Source organism: Myripristis murdjan, chromosome 24, assembly GCF_902150065.1.
Source record: "Myripristis murdjan chromosome 24, fMyrMur1.1, whole genome shotgun sequence".
In the NCBI taxonomy this organism is placed as follows: Eukaryota; Metazoa; Chordata; class Actinopteri; order Holocentriformes; family Holocentridae; genus Myripristis; species Myripristis murdjan.
Genome location: NC_044003.1, coordinates 21,692,839 through 21,718,538, shown reverse-complemented (window position 1 = coordinate 21,718,538; position 25,700 = coordinate 21,692,839). Strand labels below are relative to the sequence as shown.

The following is a 25,700-nucleotide window of genomic DNA, read 5'->3' as shown; positions in this document are numbered from 1 at the left end:
ACAAAAGACCAAATACTATAGCCCTGTGTTAAAACCCTCATTTGAGGAGTTCTGTAAGAACAATAAGAAAAGGGCAGGTGGAGGACTGTGATGTGAGTGTGTCTCCTCCAGCAAATGATGGCATCAAAAAGTGTCATTGCTACACAATTAGTGATATCAAAGACTATTAAGGGAAATTAGGCATTAAAACAGCACTGCAGAAATCAATGTGGCCTAGGTGCTGCGTGTATGAACAAGCTACCATTTATTTAGGCTGGTGCATTAAACAGTTCAAGTAGGTCAGATAGGTCAGGACAGATTACATACTTGGGTGGCCAGTGTGAACTGACCTGTACAACCTAGATAAAAATGACATTACCTATGCTCAGCACTTCATAAACTTTGAAGCAGACATACACCACATCTCAATCTAATAAACAGGCAAGACAACAGTCGGGTAGAGTACCTGTAAAGTGCTTGCCAGGGTGCTGATCTTCTCGGAGATGCCTGCTGTCTGACCAACACTTCCATTACAGCTGGCTGTGCGACTGTCCCGGCCAGGTCTGCGGTGAGCATCTCGCCCCCGCTGCCTGTGCCCCCTCGGCCTGTCGTATGTATCCGACCCGCTGGATGACTCCATTGTTTGGGACAGGGCAGGTCTAATGTTATGAAGAAAACGGCTGATGGGGCAAATCTGACGAGTAGTGCCAGCTAGCTTCGCCTGTTTAAAATATGAACGCTAACTGAAACGTTAATCAGATTAACGAGCTGGTTATGTGTTTTCCTTTCAGTAGATAATTTAGTTATACCATGTGGGCTTCCCAGCTTTGTCATCGTTACCCTGACAACCGGTGGAAAACCGAAAGTTATGTGAGGGACAAGGCACAACACACGAAACTGTCGCCTCCTAATCGATGACCTCCCAGGTCATTGTTGTTGAGGATGCTCCCCCTGGCTAGCAACAAGTGGCAAATCACGCTACTGTTAGCTAGCTAATACAACGTTAGCTGTGAGACTATCCCGTACAAACTGCAAATACGCCGCTTCTGGCCGACGACACATGGATAAATACATTCCCAATTAAACCTAACACTAAAATTACGCTACATGGCAGCTGCTGGCTTGTCGCTTTGTAGGTGATAGGGAGAAGTTCAACTCTCAACTCCCCTGTGCTATGGCAACTTAAACTAGCCGCCTCTGAACAGGAAGACAACAGACCACACCAGCCGCAAAGGACGCCGGGAAGTGTAGGCTGTGCGCTGTGTCAGACTATGGGAATTTGGCGTTTGTGAACTACATTGTCCAACGGTTTGTGTTTGCGCCAATACTGCCGCTCTTCGGTAAAAAAAACATAAATTTAAAAAAATAAAAAATAAAAAAGGAAGAGAGAAAGGAAAACGAAAACTAAATGAAAGCAATTCACTTTACCTGTGTAAAAAAAAAAAAAAAAAACTATATATGTCGATTTGTTTTCAGATACCTCATTATCAACTTTTTCATTAGGCATGGCAGAATAGAAAAGAAAAGAAAAGAAAAGAAAAGAAAATAGGAAGTCGGTGTAACTGGTATCAAGGTTTGTTCGGGCCACATGATCAAGGGGGAAAACACACACACACACACACACACACACACACACACACACATCAGTGCTCGAGTGGCTCAGAAGTCCACCCACCCCTCAAGCAGGGACAGCAAGCCCACCTCCAAAACCCACCACAGAGCTGCAGCTGCTCGTCCTCCAGCATCCTCACCTTCACTGTACGTGAGTTTTCTGCTGGGCCCAGTAAAGAAAACTAACCATTACCACAGTTATCGATTGCAGCTCCTCTGTTTCTACCTGTCTGAGGACCTACCTCACAAAAGCAGAGGCAGAAAAAAAAATATATATACAGGCTATAAATATTGGCTGATGTCGAAAGCAGGCTGAGGGGGAAGAGAAGCGAAGTCGGATGTATTTTGAACGGAGACTGACAGCGAGCACCAACTCCAGCATGCAAGTGATAACATGCGCCTTGTTTATCCTCGTCACTTTGCCTCTGAGCGCTGTGTCGGAGCCTGAGTCCTGTCCCTCCGTCTGCGACTGCAAGGAGTGGAGAGATTACACCATCTCCTGCTTTGACATTGATATTCTCCCCAGATTTCCCTCAAGCACGGATACGCTGTGAGTACAACACTTCAAAAAAGTCCCAAAAACAAAACGTATCTGTCTGAGAACTGCTGCTCTCTTGAATGGATTTTTACCAACTTTTTTTTTTTCTTTTCCTGTAAGTAGACATATTTTAGGCTAAGGATCTAAATTCATAGTATACAGCTCAGTCATAAGTTATTGGAGGACGTGATCTCCCAAGGTAAAATATATACATACAAATTATTTATTTTGTGGAAATATAATTGATTTTCTTATATTTGAGATTTGATTTTGTCTGTTATAGTCACTCATAGCTCACCCACCTTTTTATTTATCACTGTAGTATAGTAAACTGTTGATTAGAATACCATAGTGTCCTCCTCTTTTTTGTAGTGTCTTTTTTTCCCTTTGTGTGTGTGTGTGTGTGTGTGTGTGTGTGTGTGTGTGTGTGTCATGGTGGAGATCATTTGCTATCTGTATTTTTTAAGATTGAAAGAATAACATAGGGGGAAACAGAGAGAGAGGGAGAGAGGGAATCAAGAACACAGATCTCTAGTTCAGTGGGCTTTACTGAGGGCTGCAGGATATTGACATCGCTCAGCAGCCACATTGCAACTGTATGGACAGCAGGGAATTTGGAGTAACAAGAGGAATTTATTTTAAAGAAAATGTGTGGAATGGAGTTAAACATAAAGTACAGTACAGTACAGTGAATTCAAAAGATAAACAATCAAAAGCCGTGTAGACTACATGTCTCCAGTGCAGGGCTAAATAAGTAAATTTTGCAGCCTCTCGAAAAATTGCACCAGAAAGAAAAGTTAATCTCTGTTAGACCTTACAGGAGACCCCAAGGATTCAGGCAAGGATCTGGGGAGCAGACATGATGTAATATGTCAGGATCACTCCAGGAGGACCTCCGAAAATACAGTGGGGCTTTTTACACATCCTAAATTGCTTAGGTATTGGGTAAAAGTTATGCAATACAGAACGACTGGTTTGCCATGGCCTTGAGTGATGGAAACACATGCCTCTCAGAAGGACTTGATGGCAGATGTGGAAACACAGAGTTGGAATCGAGAGAGAGGGTATTCCCACTGGAATCAGCATCCTTGAACCATAAATTAGCTGGTACAGTTAAAATGGCACCCACAGGACATTTGGAGATGTTTTAATTGAAGTAACCAAGTTAGTATACTGCATGCAATTAAAAACTGCATTAATGCAGTTGTTGCATTAGATATCACAAAGTGCTCTTACATCAGATTTGTATTACAAAAGCTTATTTATTACATTTCTGTCCATTGAATAAAGCCAGAGGATACAATACAATGGCAGAAGTATGGCCAATTAGACACAAGACAAAGGGAGGCTTCATTAAGTTAATTGAAAAGGAATTCAGATTTAGCACCTACAGCCTGAGTCATATCTATCCCTCTGTTGACTATATATTTTACGGGGCAAGTGAAACAATGCTCCACTCAGCCACCATATTCTTTCAAGGCTTAGTCAGAAACACATGTGCGAGGCAATAACTTTGTGTTCACAAGATATTGTACGAATAGCCCTGCCAAACTCTCATTGCTGTGACAATATTTTCTTGTTTTTGTTCTTTTTTGTTGACAGTACCATTATGTTTCCAAGACCACATGATTAAAATGTTACAAGTAGTTCAAAGATTATTCTTGCGCAATTATCTGCGTCTTACAGTCTTTATTCAAACACCCTAAGATTCCCAAATCATCGCTATGATTTTAACATGGCTAACACCTCCCTTAGTTGCTCACACAAAATTCCTTGAAAGCAGTGATGTAAGGCACGGCGACCACTCAGGCTATGGAAAAAAGGTTCAGATAATCCCTGTGCTCTTCTTCCAGTTTGTTTGGAACATCCCTCTAGTCCGCGATGCTCCAACAATCCCAACACACACCTCCCCACACCACCACCGATGCCCCCCCGACAGCACCCATCACATGAAATTATTCCCCAATCAGTGCTCCAATTCACATGTCCCCCTGCCCAGACGTCCCCACGGTGCCCTCACATTCCTGCACAAAGTTTATCCAGGCCCCTGCAGGAGGAAAGAATGGCATGAAAGCCTGCCACCATGCAAGCACTGGACCGTCACTGCCCTGATAAAAATATCCCCCAAATAAGCCCAAAATAGACTGTGGCTTGCCAACCTGTGCATTGGATTGGAATGTTCTGGTAGATGAGACGTAAGCGAGTTTGATTGTGCTGTTCATACACTGAGGAATGACTGACCCCGCTGCCAGGGTCAGGCCGATGGGCTTGAACCCCGCTGACTGAGGCCAGCAAAGAATTTCTGCTATTGGATCTGAGTCCCATGGATCGTTGCCTTTGTGAGGAATGTCATGTTTTCTCCCGTGTTTGTTTGTCTGTCTGTGTGTCAGCAGGCTGTTGCAAACACTTATTAACAGATTTCCATGAAATCTGGAGGACAAACAGGCCTTGAACCAAGGGAGAATTGATTCATTTTGGTGGTTATCCAGATAACATTCTTTTTATCCATTTATCCCTGTGATTAGCCTTTGTCAGCCATAACTATGAAGCTACCAGAGGCAGAGACTTGATTTCAGATGTTGATGGCATGTCTGCAGGTCAAGAAGTCAATTTAACTTCAAACGTAACTGATGGCAGTGATGTCTTTGGGTGTGACAGGATGTTGGAGAATTGTTCTTGCTTCTTTGTTGACAGGATGAATTTCAAACTATCTCCAACAGGGACCCGTAATGTGAGGGTGTCTGCAGTGATTCGACAGTCATCGTCCCTAAGAGTTTGCTTGAAATTTCTTGTGTCGAGGAAAATGTCCAACAAATTCTGTTCCAAAAAAACAAAAAGTGAATGCAAAGCAGACGTGCGCCTGTGTGTGTATGGGGTAAGTGCATGTGTGCATAGTCCGTGCTTGAAGTCCTTTGTGTGTGTGTGTGTGTGTGTATACTTGCACAGGTTGCTCCATGTGTCGTTGAGAGGCAGAGAGGTGGAAAGGAAAGCACAGACACTCTTAAAAGCTTGTGTAGCGTGACTCCTGGCTGCGTCTGGGTGATGCATTCAAATACAATATTTACCTTTTACAGCACATTTCTCAAACGCCCAGAGAGAGAGAGTTCCATTTGAGAATAATTATGAGGGAAAAAAGACTTCAAGAGCAGGAGGAAAAACACAATAGTTCCAGTCTTTCAAAAACTGCAGAATTTTTGGATTGGAAGCAAAGCATGAGATGACTCATTGGACTCAGGTATTCACTGTCACCAAACCTCTCATCAGCTCAAACCAGAGACGAAACTGACCAGTTCAGAGTGAAATCCTGATGAGACTTTCTGAATGATCACAGATGAGAACTGGGATTAATTGTAGAATTAGTGGCAGGACACTGAGCTTGATGAGCTGTAGCTGAGATGAGTGGAAATACTGACGGTTTCCCAGCTAATAATTTGTACCAATGGAATCATGCGATGGAAAATGGTCACAATTACTTCACGTTCTACAATAATTAGGTCATGTGTTCATGAGAAAACACATTGGAATTGCAGTCAGTGTAATCTTTCATAAAACTAAAAGGTTCAATTCAAAAGTGCTGTCCACCACCTGCTGTCTTAACCACTGCCTTGTTTTCTTACCCTCACAAGACAGAGATAAAAAAATAACTTTAGTCTATCGGAGCTTTATATTGGAATCATATTAACAATATTATTTTATATATTTTATATTATTTTTTATTTAAATGCACGCTTGGATACACAGCTTTTCAGTGCATCACTTTTGCTGGATTACAATATGTAACTGAGCCTTTCCACCAGCCACCACAAGCCGTTGCACATCAAAATGCGAGAGGCGCCATAGTAAACATGGCCATGTTGTCAGTGTGTTGCTGACACCATTATGAATTACGTGGCTTCTCCCCACTTCAAACTCAATTTCAGACCTGTTTGTTTTTTCAGCCTTCTATCCAAAATGACAAATTGAGGGAGTAATTTTCCCCCTAAGCCTGTAAGATGGGCCCGTCGGGCTTCTCTCTGCACTCCCAGGGAAAACGCACGCTGCTTGTTTGGTTTTGAGCTCTACAGTGAAATGGCAATGGCCGACAGCGGTGTTTGGTGTCGGGGTCTGCTCTGTGTCCCTTTGTTTGTTTGAGTGTGTCAGAGTGTGTGCAGGGTGCTGTGCTCCTGCTTCTGCTGACTAACCCCCCATGCAAGCGTGTGAGCCAGATCTCAGCCTCTGAATTAGACTATTGTTCCCCTAATGAACCAAAGGTGCATGAAAATGGCAGCCTGGTGCTTTTCGGTCATTTATCATACCTGTCCCAGAGTACCAAGAGTCTGTACGGCCACATACATTTTTACCACTTCATACCTAATACTTCCATGGTTTAGAAAAAAGTAGGCGGAACAAACTTAAAGTGTTATTTGGTGTCAGTGCATGTGGTTATCATCTTAATACTCCTGCCCCATTTTTTTTCTTAATGATGCCCTCATCCACTTCAGTGAAAGATGACAGCGAGTGAAGTAACTTTGTTTCGCTGTTGTTTATATTCAGCCACCCACTGTGAAGTTCTCTTGAGGCTGGATTTGGAGAAGAGAAAGCCTCTAATGAGGCGGCGGGTTCTTCATTTTTTTGAACAAAATATACTGTTGACTTTTCAACGTTTTTCTGCTGAAAATATGTTGGCAAAACAGCTGCTCCAACTTTCATGGAGCGACTTTCATCACAAGCTTAATGATAGCAGTTTGATGTTAAAAATGCTCTGTCTGCTTCTACAAAGACTGCAATTATCCCTGTTAATAAAATAGAGGGGTTTAGATTATTGCTGCTGATTGATATTCCTCAATCATCATTCAAATTATTTTTTAATTTCTGCTATCACACCCCCAATGGTCTTGCTGTCATGGTAGCCCATAGCTTTTGCTACTAATTTCTCCAGCATAATTCGGAGGTCCATTTTAACTTATATTTGGCACACCTTTGGGTCCCAATCCTCTTTTTTGAGAAACACTGTCCTGACCTAAACAGGCCCAGACATTGTTTGATTTGGCTGCCAGCTTGTGTCCAGTTGGATCCAAGGTTTTGTTTGTTCCCATGTTCCTAAAAGGGAGGAGGCTACTTCAACCTCATTTGACTCAAAGAATCCTTTCATCCAATTTTAGAGAAAAATTGAAACATACACTTTATTAGTGCCGAACTCTGGTGTTGTCTGTTTCATAAACTTTCGTCATAAGCCTAATATCAACAATTTGACATTTCTCTCTCTTTCTCTGTCTCTCTCTCTTGAATTATAGGAAGCTTCACAGTAATAGGATGTAAGCAACATGTACCTTTTGGAGCTTGAATCAGACTCATTATACACAGAGTATTTCTACTATGGCTTATTAAATATCACCGCGATCAGATGCTCGCTGTTCAGCCTGTTTTTAGAGATAAAGGAAAAGAGCCACTCTCCACTTTACTTTTGGCAAAAACATTTGGACAGATGATGCCATCGGGTCTCTTTTCTCTGAATGCTAAAATGTGGTTTTGACAGCTAATTTTTTTTTCTCTCTTTTTTGATCAGATGGCTTTTGGAAACCCGTCTCTCCTCCGTGCCAGCAGATGCTTTTGCCAACATGGTCAACATCTCAAGGATGTAAGTGGTGAATCATCCAATTGGATTATTACATCCGTCGCTCATCCAGTTCTTATTAACTTCTACTGAAACATGAGCCCTTCAATCGTGCTCTCATCCACCTGTTGTCTTTCAAACGCCCCGGTTCCCTTAAAACTGGGAAAGCATCCCAGACTATCCAAATGGCCCACTCCTCCCCTTTTGTCTCCCACCCAAGCAGATGATATGCTCTCTGTGTAGTATCACTGCTGCTTCCTAATCACAGTTGGAAACGTTAATGCGTTCCTAGAATAGGAATGTTGGTCCTCCGACTGCAGAAGGGCTTGGGCACCAGCTCGGTATTTCAGCTGAGCTTTTTGGGCGTGTGGTGATTTGTAGAGTCCCGGTTGAGGTAGGGGCTCTGAGGCGAGGTAAAATATACACTCGAGCCTTGATCCTCGGTGTGTGAGTCCGATGTCTGCGTCCAAGTCATGCGTGAAAGGAGACGGAGGTGGATGAGAAGTTTTCACTCGACCTCAGCCACAAGTGCTCACATCCAACATTTCCACTGCCTCCCTGTTCAGCTGAAATCCAGCTGAAATGATAGACTACTGTGATAGGAACCCAATAAAATGTCACTTATGCATATTAAAGTCATCCAAGCATATTAAAGTTTCCTATAAACTTGCAGTAGTTATCTTTTAGCCATTTGTTAGCTGTTAGCTGTTACTCTGACTAAATAGCATATTTTTTTCTTAATAAACTACACGAGATTCATTGTTGTTTTATGTAGATTTCATTACTAATCCCATAGTTTATTTTACGAGCAATCAGGAATACAGTCATTACCAAGCAATAACAAATGATAGCAGAGTGACTGATGACTATGTAATGTATATGTAAGGTGCATAGCTGTAAAATTACCTGTGGCTTTAGAGGCTTTAAGCTAAGCTTGGCTGATATTTTTCAGGGGAGAGAGTTTCAGGCTTTAGGATCATTTCTGAAACCACACACTTAAAACTCATTTCTGAAAACAGGTTTTATGTTTTGCCTTCAGGTACACTTCACTGCCTTTACTTCCTTAAATGTCACACGCTTGACAAAAGTCATTATTTTGTTATTACAACGACGACTTGTATATTCCTAAGTTTTGTTTATTTCCCTCAGACATATATCAGTAGACACGATGCTGCAGCGGCTGGAGAGGCACTCATTCTACGGCCTGAGGAAAATAACCCACATGTGAGTAGCTAAAGAAAAGGGCAAGGACTTTATTGATCTTTATTGATTGAGCTGCTCCATTTGCTTTCCGGAGAGAAAAATATCTCATTTTGAACCTTTCCGGCAGCAAAGGGCGACTGGAAGAAATACATTAGAGACCCATTTCGGTTATGGCTGAAACGCACGCTGAATATTGCTTCTCATCAAAGTGTTTTCCCTCACTAGCAAGCCATAAGATTAAAAAATAATCCTTTTGTGGCCCACTTCAGCTGAACATGCCAGTTAGATAAGATAAAATCCTATGAAAACAACTCAGGGAAATATTAAGTGGCTGTATTCGGTCCAGTACTACTGAGCCTGATCTACACAGAAATGTATGAGGCACAATAACCATGTTAGTGTGAAGAGGCTGAACAACACCCAGCATGTGACTTCTCTCTTTGTCTTCTTCATTCTCCAGCTCTTGTTGAAGCAGCACTGAGAAAAAAAAAAAGTTAAGCAAGCTGCACTATATATTCAATTATGGGATAAAGATTTATGACTGAGTCGTAAGGCAGCCCACACATTTTTCAGCAGAGCAGCGCCAAGTAGTTCATATATCACTGCAAGCTTTTCTTCTCTCTATTTGCCCCAAGTTACGACATCTTGTAACACAGCATCGTGTGTATGTATGTGTGTGTGTGTGTGTGTGTGTGTGTGTGTGTGTGCTCATATTTGTCTTCTGTTTTTCATTTACAGTATTAAAATGTGGTTGTTTAAAGCCCTTTGCGACTGTAATTGTGATTAAGGGCGATATAAATAAATTTCAGTTCACTTGACAATGGATGTAAATCACATCAGTAATAGAGGGTTGTGCTCCTACCTGTTTTGATTATTTTTTATTTTTTAATTTTTGTTTGTTTTGTTTTGTTTTGTTTTGGGTGGGGAGGTGGATTTTTTGGATCCTTGTGATTTTTGCAGGAGTCTTGTTTCCACTGATTGGTGTGGTAAAGTGCCATACCTTAGATAATTGCATCTCTCTCAGGTTTCCTTCAAGGGTCAGACACAAATTAATGCCCTGCTTCCTGTCGGCCAACAGCAGCTGTGGATCGTGAGCGATGCCGGCCTGAGGTTTGGACTGACGGTTTGGACTGAGGATTTTGGGAAGTAGTTGGGTTAAAATGAAGGTTGAAAGAAACCTTTGCTGAAATAAAGGTTTGCATAAATATCACCTATCGGGTGATATTTATGCGCCACCTAAAGAGTGTCAGATCTCACCAACACAAAATTCAAGGAAAAAGGCTGGATATCATGAACAGCTTTTCCAAAACAGGCGCGTGTGCACAGCCCGTGACAACGGATAACACACTAAATTGCACAAATAAAAGGATTTGCCTTAATGGATGATTAATGCAATAAATTACCAGATAATATAATAATATCACACTGTCACATTAACCACTGAGTCTTAGTTTACCAGTGATTTTCATGAGCAGCAATAACTTTTTGACCATAAAAATGCTATAGAGTAGATATATAGTCGCAATATTGCTTTTGCTGCAAATGACTGCATTATTAGTAAAAGTTGGCAAAATATGGTTTACCCCTTGTGAAGCTGATTTCACAAGTTAAAGGTGCACCATGCAAAGCTGCAGAGGGCTGATTTAAGTGAGGACTGTTTGGACTCAACTGAAAAAATGTTTGAAAATGCACAACCATATCACAAGCTCATCCAACTTTTTGTTCTTTTTCAGTTCAGTTTTCATACAGCACCTTTAATATATCCTTTTAGACAATTTTGACACATTCCATCCATTTAAGATGGACAGCTTTATCACTTTATGACAAGTTATTGCATTATCTGGCAGTTACCACATCATCCCATGCAGTGTTAATGGGAAACTATTCCTGTTTTTCTGAAATCATGAAAACCTGACTCTTTAGATGGAGTTTTTTTTTTTTTTTTTTTTTTTTTTTTTTGTACAACTGGACCTACAGGATGATTAAGAACAGACACCCAGGGGCTTCCACTGGCCCCAACACATCCGTCTGCAGAGCAGTGATGTGTGGTTTGCCAGGTGTGTGAAGACGGGCCAGGACACACGTTCCAGAGCAGCACATGGGTTATGAAAGCAGAGCGAGGTGGACAGGACGGCCCAGGGCGGACCAGAGTAAACACACTAATGAAACACTAATTGGACTCTACTTCCGGCCCTGGCTGTGTGCACTGAGAGTTTCCCCTCTCCTGCTCACCGGTGTGCACCTTGCCGTGTTCTTTCAGCATGTTCCAAGGCGTGTGTGTGTGTGTGTGTGTGTGTGTGTGCTTGTCAAAGTGTGTGTGTGCAAATATCTGTGGATGTGTTTCATATTGGTTGCAATGCCCCCCTGTGACCTTAGCAAACATGAAAGGGGATGAAATAGAAGGGGTGTGTGTGTGTGTGTGTCTGTGTGAGTTAATGAAAAAACTTATATCTGAACTGTGTTTACAGCACATCTCTTTGTTTGTTTGTTTGTTTGTTTGTTTTTCCAGAGAGATACGGAACACAAAGAGTCTGACCTACATCGACCCAGAAGCCTTTAAGAATCTCCCAAACCTCAAATACCTGTGAGCATATATTCCTTAAAGGGCATCATCCAAAATTTAGGGTCAACAAGTGTTGAGACTCAGCTGACAAAAAATAATAAATAAATAAATAAACAGAAAGAAAACATGGAATAAGTACATAATGTATCAATGAGTCTGGACAACAACGTGACCCATGTTGACTCACCCATCAAAAGTCATTCTTATTTTCTTCATTAGTTCAACCTTCATTCATCCTCAAAAATCACTGAGGTTGCCCTCATTTACAATCAAGACAACAAGCAAAGCAAGAAAGCAAACAATCACAAATAAATCACAGCTGTTTACCAACTGAAACAAAGTAATTTTTTTTTTTTTTTTTTTTTTTTTTTGTCAGGTGAGTCTAAATGGTCCTGACTTCCACTGACAGGCAACATTTTAGAGTTAGTGACACCTCTATTCTATATTTTTTTTGTGTGTTTTTCAGTTTTTTAACTCAAGCCCTTGCACGGCAAAACTGTGCAGCGGCAGTTTTTGCTTCAACCCAAACAGATGGGACCTGTAGCTTTAAAATATTTAGCCCCAGTGATAATTTAGACATCATAATCTATTCATCACTGCACATGTGCCAGCGGGGACGACACTGAATCCCCTCTCATTTTAGTTTAATGCTGTGGTACGGGCTGACCTCGCTTCAAAATGTCAGTCCTGATGTACAGTATTGAGTCTCCATATATTGACTCACTATTAGAAAATCACAGGTTATTTCCTTCCAGCAGTTCAGAATTGCGTACTTTGTATGGCCGTCGCTTAAATCGCGCCATCCAAGAGTCTAGCCAAAATTAGACAGTACAACGACTCTTCAAAAGTAGATGACTTTACTTTACTGTAAGTATATCATTAAGTGAATCTGGATAGTTATTATGCATGAGCTACTGACATCATGAACATTACCGTTTGCACTCTCACACTGGATAAAGCAGAGTGCACATATGCATTTGAATATGTCACCCCATCTAATTTTCCCCCATTCATAAAGAAAATCATATGCATAGCATGTTGAATTAAAGGAGTGCATGCAGTCTCTTCTGTATCTGTTCTGTGACTGTGACTGTGTCTTGATGCCGTTTAGTGGGATTGTCAACACTGGCCTAGCCATCTTCCCGGACCTGAGCAACATCCACTCGAGCGACATGAGCTTCATCCTGTAAGTTGCTGTAACTTTGTACATCAGTCAACATGCGGTGCTACTTGCAGCATTTCAGAATAAATACAACATCAACACCAAAGTGCTGGAAATAAACGAGACCGTCAGCATCAAGATTGGCAGCATCTGCCAGACTCACTGCATTTTACCCTGTGTGAGAGTGGTTGGAAAGTTGATGTGCTGCTTTATGGCACAAAACAAGAAGAGGTATTGTCCTTCCTCTGCAAATGGAGCTAAAACTTTCAGAGTTTCTTGCAAATGGCATATTGAGGAACAAGAGAAAGGCCAATGAAAGAATCATTTAGTGAGCAAAAGAACACACAGATTTATGGGAAATGTGGCCTTAATTTTGAGAGACACGCCCGCTCACAATAGCGCTGGTGTGAAATTGGGGCTACCAATCGCCTCGACCACAGTTCTGTTTGTTTATAGCAACACAATTCACTGATGCATCAAAATGTTGCACGTAGCACCTTTATTATTTGTCTGTGTATGTTTGTGTCTATTTCTGTCTGCCTGTCTGTGTGTATCCGCGTGCATGTCCACATGAAATGAGCTGTGGTCGCAGAGGCATGTTCACATCTCTTTATCCCCACTTTCTTCGACAGCAGCTTTTTTCCAGTTCGAAATTTCCAACCCAGCCATACATTAACACTCGAGAATACATTCATCAACACCGCATTCCTCCCTTCACCACTTTCCAGCGAGGCGTCTGTGCTCGCAACAACCGCTTCATTTCCGCTTTATCGAGTCTCTTCCTTTGCAGGGAAATTGCTGATCACCCCTACATCTCCGTGATCCCGGCCAACTCATTCCGTGGTATCACCAGCGAAGTGCTGACAGTGTAAGACATGCACACAAGGAAAAGCAGCCACACACATGCACACAAGTCAGCATGTACATGTGTGCACAATATTTAGCGTTGCTGTATGTACGGATCCTTACTCACTAAGCCCCAAGCGTAACCTCAGACTAACCTTACTCTTTTTTTTTTTTTTTTTTTTTACTGTGTCAATCATCTCGGTTGCCTGTCTCCTTTACTTTATTCCCAGTGTTGTCTGTCTTCCTGGTTGAAGGCTCTTTTTCTTCCTTTCTTTTTTGTAATCATTATTATTTATAACTTCGACAGCCTTTAAAATTGCCCAAGCTGGATAATCCATCACAGTTTACAAAGGTTTTTCAGAAGCATTTTATTGGATGTTTAAGTCACTTTGACCGAAGAAACGAGGCTCGAGGGCGTGCATGTCGCACAAACAACGATGCAGACAAGACTTTTCACCAGTTTGCTGACGGCCTTTGTTGACAGTGCTACACTCTTCTTACTGCCAAACCACCTCACACCCACAGGAAGAAGTAAGGCTCTTCCAGGAAATAATCTCTCAAAAACATGTCATACCCACTTTATCATCACATACATGTCTTCCTTTTTAGAATATGTTAGTCGAGACAGCATGAATTTTAATACTGCCAAAAACAAGAGAATGTTCAAAAATTGCAATTACCTGTGGTGTTCATTGCAAAAAAGGATTGGGGAGAAATGTAGACTTTGGGGAAAATTAGACATGGACAATTACACATACACAATTTTTAGTGCCTGTTTGAACCCTAAAATCAAGTCCTAACCCAAATATAGTCCCTTGAACAAGTGGGGGCCAGCCAAAATTACCTCATTTTGCAAAAATGTGCTCATTCCAGAGGTCTAAAACTGAAAACATTTGGATCTAAAAATCATAGCAAAACAAGGACACACACATACACACACACACACACACACACACACACACACACACACACACACACACACATACACATACACGGCACAACAAGCAAACACATTCAAGTGGTTAGGTCTGAGAATGAGGGGAGAAGGGGTGCAATTTTAATCCACACAACAGCAGAGTTACAGAAATTGTGGTTCCAGCCGCAAAATTGCACAGACAGACAAAATCTCACCATAGAATGTGCAATAAGTGGGTTCCACTTATCACTGATATTAGTTTTAGTGACAGAGAAAACTGCTCCGACACTGTTGAAGGATTGACATATGGAAATGATTTTTACGCAGAATCCTCCCTTTTAAGTCAGTGAAGTACAGATTTATAGTTATATGTGAAAATTAATATTCTGCTCATTGTTATACGCCTGTGATATAATTTTATGAGCTTGGAAGCACAAGACTCTCTCTGGGTCGAGTTCAGAGATACAGAGCGTCAGCTGTGTGACACCCCAGCTGTCAAAACTGTTATACAGATAAACATCTTTCAGTACTTTTAATGCAAAACATCACAATCCTGGGATAAATAAAAAATTTTATATTTTTTTAAGAGGTCTCAAACAGAGATAGTGAATCTGGGTTTGATTAAACGTGGTTCTGCCTCACTGTTTACAGTGATGTAACCCAAGTTTTTAATGAGAAACAGGATGAATTAATGGTTAAAGTTCATCATCAGATCAGTTTTTCAGGCGCGTTACGATTACGCTGCATCAGATTAAAATATTTGCATTGTATTTTACCTAGAAGCTCTGTTTATTTTCTGAGAAATTTAACTTCATAGATGGATTTCACTTTCACCACATTAATTTGGTTTGTATGCTCTTCTTCTGTTCTTTTACTGTTTTTTTTCCCTCCCCATATCATCAACGTTCACTGACTGTATTTCTCCTTCTCTGGCCTCCTCTTTGACTAAAAAAGCTGCTGCTCTCCTCTGTTTATCAGTCTCATACCTTTTCCTTGTTTTTTTCTGTGTCTCTGCTGCTCTCAATTAATTCACTAATTCAATAAAGAAACCACCCAGGTAGAGTTTGACTGAATCAGAAAATTGTGTTCCCTGTGTGTGAGGCAAAAATGCAGTTTAAGATAATTAAATTTTATCATTTTATACATTGAATAAAACACTGAAAAACAAATTAAAGTACCATTTGTATAACTCAATTTTAGGAAGAAAAAAGTCATTATTACAATTGTGCAAATTGAATTGTTTACTATATTATATACTTGTATTTTGTGTACTTTTTTGACTTTATTGTTTTTTTTTTTGTTTTGTTTTTTTTTTCAGGATGTTGTATGGGAACGGCTTCACAGAAATCCAACATCATGCCTTCAACGGGACCAAGCTAGATCAAGTGTACGTTCCACTGTATTTCTATTATGTGAACTCACTGCTTTTTTAAAATTGTGGTACCTCCTTAACCGCCGCGCTCGGCTAATTTGATGACTGTTGAACAAATTTGCACCGACCAATAACAGTTTCAGACAGAGAAAAACCACACGTTGATTAATCCCAGCAACTTGATAGTGTTGTTACTTTTGTACCGTGTCCAAGTTTTTATTATTCTCTTGATGAGCTTTCACATTTTCAACAAGTCTTACAAAAGCCGGTTTGTGGAGACACGGGAGTTTTATTATAGCTGGAGCGATATCTTTCACTGGGATACTGAAATGAGTCAATTTAGAGGCCTTACATTTCTCAAAAAATTACGCCTCTCGGTATTTTGCCTGGATTAAACCATTTCTGACATCTGGCATGTGTATTCCCTTTCTCAAAATTGCACTACAAAAGCAGCGGGATCACAGTTGGGTCTCCACTGGCCTTCTCAAATGTACTTATAGAGGGTCTAAGTCGGGCTCTTGATTAGCGAGCTAGTTCTCATGGGAAAATATGTTTCCAAAAGTGGGTATCAGGAAGTCTGCATTAAGAGCCACCCTCTCTCACACACTCAGAGACATCGGAACTAGGTCAGACTCAAAGAAAATGACTTCTGTACACTGGAGATACAGCACCATACAGTATACAATACAACAGATAAAGATTAAATGAAAGGGGAACAAGTAACCATTGCTTTTTTTTTTTATGGAAGCAGAGAGCAGCCAAGTTTTCTATTTTATTTATTTTTTATTTTTTTTATTTTTTTTATTTTATTTTACCCCTGATGATTTTGCCTTTATCTCAAGATACCAGACTTTGTTTTCTCGTAACCACAATTTAATTTTCCTATTATCATGAGATAACAGTTTTTTTTTTCTTACTTGAGATCATGACTTAATTAAGTTGGGTAGCCAAAATGTTTGTGGTTGCAGTTTCTGCGTGTGTTTATACCTTTATTACACTAAACTCTAGTGCGCTGACGAATTGTGATCTTAGGAGCTTATGAAAAACAATAGGAGCGAAATGGTGTTAAAACAGCGTGAGCAAGAGGAAAGTGAAAGCACACCCGCACACACAGAATAAGACTCCACAGTGCACTTTGAAGGAAGCAAACATCATGCTGATGAATGGTTTGCGACACCATGACAGCAGTGATCTGACTAAACACAACTAAAAGCATTACCTAATTTATTAATGCATGATGTGTTATTTTTATTTTTATTTTCTTATTACTCAATAAGGATATTTACATCAAGATAACAGGGTCAAAAAAAAAAAAAAAATACATGAGCAACCCTCTCAGCTTCTACTTCTTTTGTCATGTATTTAACACATTTTTCCTTTCTTCTTGACACCCTTTGCTCCAAAAACCTGGATGGCCAGGATATGAGATATTAATGATATTAATCTAAGCCCCCTCTCCTCTTTTACAACTCCTCCACACGACCCAGGTCCTTATAAGAGCCTAATTAAGCCATTGGTCAGTAACTGTATTGAGTCTTACCACATGGGTGTTTGTGTTGGCGCGGGACGTGCTCTGAGGGGAGAACCGATCCCAGTGCTGCATGACCAAGACAAACACACCCCTCACAGGTCTATTATCCTTATTAGATTTAAGGGATTCTGGGGGGTGTATAGCAGAGGGGCGCAGCAGCGTGTTTTAAGAGTACCTCATCCGATCCTATGGTGTCTAACTCGAATCGGCAGCTTGAATAAGACCTTTCTCTGTCATGTTTCACCCCTGAAATGAGAGAAAATAAACACAGGAATGCGCAGTGATGAGGCTTGGGAAAATATTATGCCATGCCTCAGGTCTGTCAGTCTGATTGAAACGCAAAGTATAACTTTTCACTTAATAAATCTAAATTTGTACTTTCCTGTCCAGCGACCTTCACAGAAATACGTATTTGACCAAAATGGATGAGAAGAGTTTTGCGGGCACCATCAGCGGCCCTGTGCATCTGTAAGTATCCGACGGGGGACAGATGTGAACCGCTCTCTCTCATCTCTGTTGGTAACTACACACTTTTCCTCACGTAAATCTTTCAGTCTTGAACTTTGAAATCTCTTGAGTAGAAAGCAAACTATCATGACCTGAATGGTGAGCCACAATATTGAATATTGAGTATTGAGAGCTCTCGCAGGTGATTACATAGAAATATAAATTTGACACAGCCAGCTTGTTGTTATTTGACCTTGGTGGAGTATTTACCTGTGACATTGTTGGATTTAGTTGCACTGTAGAGAAAGAAAACCATGGCCGATGCCTGCTGTGTGACAGCAAAAAAGAATGCAGTCCAGTCTTTTGAACATTGGGGTCAGTGCTGAGAACTTGCTAAAAAATATTCACAAGTAACCGGACCATTACTGTCATTATTTCACGGACCAATATCTATAAAGATGACACGTAAGCTGATGTGAAATCAATCAATGGATGTAAAATTATGCCAATTTCAGAAGATTTCCACTAGCGCTGAGGCTGTGTGATTGATGCGATTGGTTACATAACCGCAGGACAAAAAAGGATTTTTTCTCTAATTAGTTCCAGATCTAAGCACATAGAAATGTGTATCTTCTCAACTACCATCTGGTAATTTTCAGCAGCGCACAGTAAAAAAGAAAATATTGTAATTTAGAGAACTGAAAAGTCCCATTGACCGCTGTTCATTTTACTTTGTTTAGCCAAGTTTTAGTGCTCTAGGCTGCTCCCTGGATGTGGCCTCAAATATTGTTGTGAGTGGAATATCTTCTTGCATTGACTATCTCCTGATAAAACAGTCTTATTAGAAGGGAAATCAGGTCTGCACCTTTTTTGCAGGATTATTATTAGAAAAAATGTGACTCTTTTCGTGAAGGTCATAGAACTTCCAGCAGTGCAATTACCCTGATGGCACGGTCCTCTATACACAGTGCACATATCAACAGATAATAGGCCTAGTGTGGTAATTACATTATTCACACCATATCCAGTTAGATTTCAACCATTTCCTCATTGGTAATGTGCAGACTGGGTGAGAAACATGTCTGGGAAATGCAATAGCATATCATCAAAGGCTGAAAATCATTCCTCCACAGCTGTGTCTTTGACCAGGAAATCAGAGACGGATTGTGTGCGAGAGAAAGAGGGGGGAACTTCCGACCTTTTTCTGATATTCTCGTCGTTTTTTTTTTGCCCTCATCGAATTTTATAAAGCTAAATATTCCTCTCCCGTTTCTGAGGTGTTTGATGCCAAAGCCTTTACCACGGCTATCTAGTTGCTGTTGTGGCTCTGGTCAAGCTGTAGCTGTCTGGCTAGGTAAATGTGGTCCTTGTGCAGGTCTTCTTCCTCTGTTCCATCGGGGAACATGTCCGGAGTGAGGTCACCTCCATGAGGTCATGAGCTAAACATCTGGGAATGACAAAATCAGACCGACAGTCAGAGGGTCTGCGCTGTTATTTCTACAGCCTTACACAATGTTCCCCATGAGAGGGAGAGAGGAGAGCGGAGGACGAGTGAAGTGGGGAAAGCAAATGGGGCTAAAAAAACTATTAAGCACTTAGCAAATGTGTGGTTAATGTGTTGTTTGGCTTGCATTTCTTTTATTTTAAGGAGAGCAAATGGGGCTTAAAAAAAGAAACAAATGAGCATTCAGCAAATGTGTGATTAATGTGTTGTTTGGCTTGTGTTTTTTTTTTTAATCAAATTATTCCACTAATAATGATGTATGGGTGATATGAAGGGTTAGGAAGCTGGAGGAGGCAAAAAAAGCACTCAGCCTCCACTTGACCCCTGCTGGGGAGAGTGTCCGGTGTACGGTGCTGTACGGTATGTACAGATGATGTGATCACATGCGATATTGGTGAGATTGTGAGTGCTCTGCATGTCTCTGTCCTGATGAGGTTGAGCTGGCTTTGGGATGATGCCCGAGCACGAGAAATACCACATGTAATTGCTTAAAGATGATGAAGGAGTGGAGCTCACTGTAGGAAACAGATGGAGGGGTTGTGTCGTCCACGGGGCTCTCTGCTCTGATCGTGTCATATACTGTAAATTTGAGTGTGCGCCAAAGTCTGTGCTTCAGATTACACTGGCAGGTGAATGCTCGCATTTCTTTCAAAAAGTCAGATAGATGTTAATCTAAAATCACTTATTTGCAAACAGTCAGCAAAAACATAATTTTATGGAATGAGGGCAAGTATATAATGACATATCATTATCCATACCAGGGGTGTAGCTAGGAATTATGGGCACCGTGCATTAGACTGTGGGCCCCCCTCCACATTTTTCTGTCCCCACTCCACCTTTACTCTATCTATCAGAGAATTAATGTCAACTCATGCACACCTCCTGTCAGACATTTACTGATCAATTATCACACAAATCCCTAATTGAACTCGCCAAATGGCACTAACTGGCTGACATTCTTTCCATTCTTTCACCAGTTGTCCCGAGGGGGAACAATTTTATCTGCACAGGAGAACACGACCCAGATTTATTGCCTCTTTTTACAGTTTCTCTCATAAAACAGAATATAAAATTTGCTGCATCATATTTTTGAGTTTTATTTGCAGTTTTGCAGATTTCAACCAATCTCTGTGTCAAAACAAAATATATATCTTCTCCACTCTTTGGCCACACTTAACCATGATTTGAATTTAGATCTTTAGTAACCCTCTCAAATCCAGCATTTTCCTCCACGAGATACAGGGCAATTTTGGGTTAGAGTATGATGTCTTGTGTGGATAAACTTAATGTGTGCAGCACTTCTTCATTTCTAGTTTGCAAGGCAATTGCTAATGCATTCTTTCTGTCAATAACCCGTTCACTACATCTTCCTCTTTCAGGGATGTGTCCCAGACAGCGATCACCTCCCTGCCAACCACAGGCTTGGAGTCTGTACGGGAGCTGATCGCGCAGGATGCCTGGGCCCTCAAGAAGCTGCCGCCCATCAAAACCTTCAAACACCTCACCACTGCCCACCTCACCTACCCCAGCCACTGCTGTGGCTTCAAAAACCTCAGAAAGAAACGAGGGTGAGCTTTAACCCTGTTGTGTTCGTGGTCAAATCTGACCGGTGTACAAGTTTTCTCTCCAAAAAATGCAGTTAATTTCATCTGTTTGTCATGAGGTTCCATGACTTTGTTCACACATGGCATCTGAACACATAAAATAAATTTGGAGAATTTATATTAAATTTTGCATGTTTTATTGAACTTGTAAACACCCATCATGTTCCCAGTCAGAAATGACCGGTCATTAGAAATGAATGGGTAAGACTACAATTAGTGTATAAAATAGCGTTAAACACATTCCCACACTCCAACATGCAGGTGTCTTTGAGCAGACACAGGTGTGCGTACACACACACACACACACACACACACACACCTTATACCCCTTTCTGGCTTCCATGACAAACCCTCTCCCACACTTCTTTCCCACACCTCAACATGTAGGTGTCTTTGAGCAGGCATACACACACACACACATGAACATGGACACAGACCACACACACACACATGAACATGGACACAGACACACACACACATGGACGCAAACACACAGAGATACACACAACTTTGCCCCTTTTTGGCTTCCATGGCAACCCCCACGGGAACTGCCAACACCACATCAGGTGGCAGGTGGCAGGTGTCAGGCAGTTCAACAAAAAAAAAAAGACAACATTGTTTTAGTCATACATACAACTTTCTCACAGCGCTGGTATCTAAAGCTTTTTTGAGGCCTTGCTCACAGTTCATTCTGTGGCAGCACGATGGCTAAGTGATATAACACAGGTGAGGCTCTGGATTACATCTTTGACCATAAAAGTGATCAGGAGGAGAGAAGCCAGGTGGACAGTGAAGAGGCTTTAGAGGAGGAAGTGTCAGAGGCTGAAGATGACACAGAAGGAGGAAGATGAATCCACTGATGAGGAAGAAGACCCAGCTGAAGTTGTGGTCACCTTTCGATCCAAAAATGGGAATTTTTCCTGGACCTCGTCCCCACCTGAGAGGAGAGGTCGCCTTCCATGTGAAAATGTCATGAGGATGACACCAGGGCCAAGGCGATATGCCATATCCCGGGTGGATGACATAAAGTCCTGTTTCCAACTTTTCCTCACAGTCTCGATTGAAACCACTGTCATGAACATGACAAACATGGAGGGGAGAAGGGTTTATGGAGACGCTTGGAAGGAGGTCAACTGTACAGATATTGAAGCCTACGTGGGTGTGTTGATTTTGTGTGGTGTCTACAGATCCCAGGATGAATCTGCATCCTTATGGGATGGAGAATGTGGTCGGGCGATTTTTCGGGCATCACGTGTGATTCGCTTTGATGACCGCCAGACAAGAGCAGGTTGTTTGTTTTAAGGAATGCATGGGAAAACAGTTGTTAATGTGTATATTCAGTCTAAGGTTCAGATATTACTTTTATAATGTGGTTTTCCTGTGTAGATTTGGGCTTTTGTCTTTACTAAATAAATCATACCGATCAATGTTGACCGGAAACCAGTGGTGTAGTCTAGTTTATTCTAGTGGCTATATGTGCACGCGCACACACACACACACACACACACACACACACACACACACATACAGGCTCCCTTTTTGAAACGTTAACGTTAGCTCCAGCTGTAGTGTCCCCCGAAACTTCATGCCCGACGGAAGCCCCTATGGTCAAAAAGAGCCCGCTTCGTAACACAGAGAAGGCAACTTTATGAACGGGAAAGTGAACGTTATGTCAAAAAAACATACTGATACGTATCTTTGCTCATTTTTAAGTGGTTAAATTTGGGACCTTTTCTAGTGGGTATACAGCGTATACCTGCGTATCACGTAGACTACACCACTGCCGGAAACACAAAAGATGTTCTTTTTTGCCACTATTTAGAAAATTGAAATGTTTTCAAAACAGTGTCCTTGGAAAACATTGAAATGAAGTACTCTGTGATAAACACTACAATATGTTTCATCTGAGTATTTGTTATAGTCAAAATAATATCTATACAATGTTTTTTTTCCCTAAAAAACGAGTGCTATGATCTCAGGTAAATTAGGCTTACAGCACATACATAGCAAATAGAAGTTCAAAACTTGTCATTTTCACAAGAGCTGAAGTTGATAAAAAGATCTAACACAACATTAGGTGATAATATATGTATCATTGTGAATTTATAATCAAATACAATGTTACCAGTCACATGTGACCGGGAACGTCATACAATACGATACAACTTTATTGTCAGTAGTACTGAAATTGGTTGTACGACACACATCATGAGTGTTAGCCTGAAATGCACAGAATAGGAGAGTTAAATCTTGAATGTGAATGCTTCACATGCGTTTGACAAGTTTCTCTATTTTGTTTTGCGGTGTCAGAAGAAAAGTGGCCATCACCAGACTTGAAAGTAATTTGTTTACAGCTTGTAAGCATCATGTATAAAAGCCAAACAGCTTTCAGTGGGATCCTCTTGTAGTCTGTGTTTTGCACTGTATGATTAATGGATAATTTGCCAGTGAGTGGGGCAGCTGCAGTTATATACTGTGGATCTTGGCAGGGATTGAATCGACACTCTGACGTGTTTACCTATAACCTCTTACAGTGCTGCCTTAATTACTGTCACTCATTGATGTTATTGTAGGAAGAGCGTTGACCCAGAATAATAATGACCCTCTCAAAACAGGAATCACTTTTCTTCATCTGGATATATAAATAATTTGACTGTACACTGAGTGCTGGGAGGATATACTTTGCAGTCATTCCTATCCATTTATTCTTTCAGTAACTTTGTCTAATTTGGTACAGTTTTATTTTTATATACTCAATCAGACCTATGTTTGTGCGTGTCTGTGTGTGCTTGTCTGTGCATTGACTCTGTATGCGTGCATGTCTGCTGATGCATTTGTTTTTATTTTTCAGCTTCTTGGAGTACATTATCTGTAATCTGACTGCTTTCTATGATCAGCATCACAAGCGGTCGGTGGGGCCGCTCCGTGTGCCGTCCCTCCAAGGGGACAGCATGGTTGAAACGCCACCAGATCAGGAACCGAGCGATGGGGACCTCAGAGAATCCCAGCAAGACTGGAGGAGAAGTGACTTCCATGGCAGCCTCCACTATCATGCCTACTTTGGGGGCCAGCCAGATGATGATGTGGGTTTCGGGGAGACCCTCAAGAACCCTCAGGAGGACACCAGCCAAGAATTTGACAGTCGGTATGATTATGTGATGTGCGACGAAGGAGAGGTGGTGACGTGTAAGCCAGCACCTGATGAGTTCAACCCTTGTGAGGACATCATGGGTTTTGGTTTTCTGCGAGTGTCGGTGTGGTTCGTGAGCCTGCTGGCTGTCCTGGGGAACATGGTGGTGCTCCTTGTCCTCCTCACTAGCCACTACAAGCTCTCTGTTTCCCGCTTCCTCATGTGCCATCTGGCCTTTGCAGATCTATGCATGGGGATCTATCTCCTGCTCATCGCCTCTGTAGACCTTCACACACGAGCTGAGTACTTCAACCATGCCATAGACTGGCAGACGGGCCCTGGCTGTGGACTTGCAGGGTTCTTCACCGTCTTTGCCAGCGAGCTCTCGGTGTACACGCTGACAGTGATCACGCTCGAGAGGTGGTACGCCATCACGTTTGCTATGCGGCTGGATCGCAAGCTGCGCCTGCCTCACGCAGCGGCCGTGATGCTAGGTGGGTGGATATTCTGCCTCCTCTTGGCTCTGCTGCCGCTAGTTGGGGTGAGTAGCTACCAGAAGGTCAGCATCTGCCTCCCTATGGACACCCAGTCCATTGTGGCTCAGGTCTACATCATTTCAGTGCTGGTCCTCAACATCCTGGCCTTTCTGGTCATCTGCGCCTGCTACTTCAAGATCTACTGCGCAGTGCACAACCCACACTACCACTCCGGTTCCAAGGACACCAACATTGCCAAGCGCATGGCTGTCCTTATCTTCACCGACTTCCTGTGCATGGCTCCCATCTCTTTCTACGCCATGTCGGCCATGCTGGACCGACCGCTGATCACCGTCTCCAACTCCAAGATTCTGCTGGTGCTCTTCTACCCGCTCAATTCCTGCGCTAACCCGTTCCTCTACGCCATCTTCACCAAGGCCTTCAGGGGGGATGTGTTCATTCTCCTCAGTAAGGTGGGTCTGTGCCAGCGGCAAGCACAGGTCTTCAGAGGACAGACAGTGTCGTCAAAGGGCAGCAGTGGGACGTGTCAGGTCCGCAAGGAAAAGAGTAAGATTAAGAAAGGAGGAGGAGGAGGCCCAGGGGAGGTGCCCATCCACCTGAAGGATTGCTCTGGACATACCTACCACCAGCCAATCAGCCAGCAGACAAGTCCTGAAGAGAGCCAGAGCCTGGACACGTGAGCCTGAACACCAGCCTGGGGTAGTCAGGCAAGACTGGTTCAGGTGGGAGAGAAGTGGCCTTGAAGTGTTTGTGGACTGTTCTGTTTGGATATTTAACAGAAAGCGCCAGTATTCTGTAGCCGCTTCCATCTTCTGGCCAAGTTCAGCTGTTTTCACAATTTCAGCTGTGATGATTTTACAGTTCCAGTTGTTGGAGAATATCATGTGTCACTGAAATATGAGATTGTCATCATCTCACTTTTAGTCCTTTCTATTATGAGAAATTACTGCTTTAGCATAGAGAGATCATTTTGAGTGGGAATAGTAAAGATAAAAACTCCAGCACAGATATATAACTTACTACTAACTAAATGAATTAAACCTAATTTTTCCAACATCCTCAATTATAAATTATCTTTATTCAAATGAGTTCTGCTCAGTCTGGCATTGAGACCTGATACAAGGAAATTATGATAATGGGTTTCTAAAGCACTTCATTTTACAATGGGTGTGATAAGAAGACATTTTTCTGAGGCATACTTTTG

General features: G+C 41.8%; 2 protein-coding genes across 2 annotated transcripts in view; one reads left to right on the top strand and one right to left on the bottom strand.

Moving 5' to 3' along the window:
* Positions 1 to 1,179, bottom strand: part of cep128 (centrosomal protein 128) — a 44,786-nt gene extending 43,607 nt beyond the window's left edge. Inside the window, exon 1 of the mRNA XM_030047044.1 lies at positions 446 to 1,179. Within this exon, the coding sequence (XP_029902904.1) occupies positions 446 to 619 (174 nt within the window). The 5' untranslated portion in view covers positions 620 to 1,179. The remainder of the gene's footprint in view (positions 1 to 445) is intronic.
* A 450-nt stretch (positions 1,180 to 1,629) lies between these two features.
* Positions 1,630 to 25,272, top strand: tshr (thyroid stimulating hormone receptor). Its single transcript, XM_030046754.1, has 11 exons — positions 1,630 to 1,737; positions 1,899 to 2,140; positions 7,674 to 7,745; positions 8,871 to 8,945; positions 11,434 to 11,508; positions 12,599 to 12,673; positions 13,440 to 13,517; positions 15,730 to 15,798; positions 17,705 to 17,782; positions 20,645 to 20,833; positions 23,721 to 25,272. Exons 2-11 carry the CDS (start codon positions 1,929 to 1,931, stop codon positions 25,174 to 25,176), a joined length of 2,379 nt encoding a protein of 792 aa, XP_029902614.1. The 5' UTR covers positions 1,630 to 1,737; positions 1,899 to 1,928; the 3' UTR covers positions 25,177 to 25,272.
* The last annotated feature ends 428 nt before the right edge of the window (positions 25,273 to 25,700 follow it).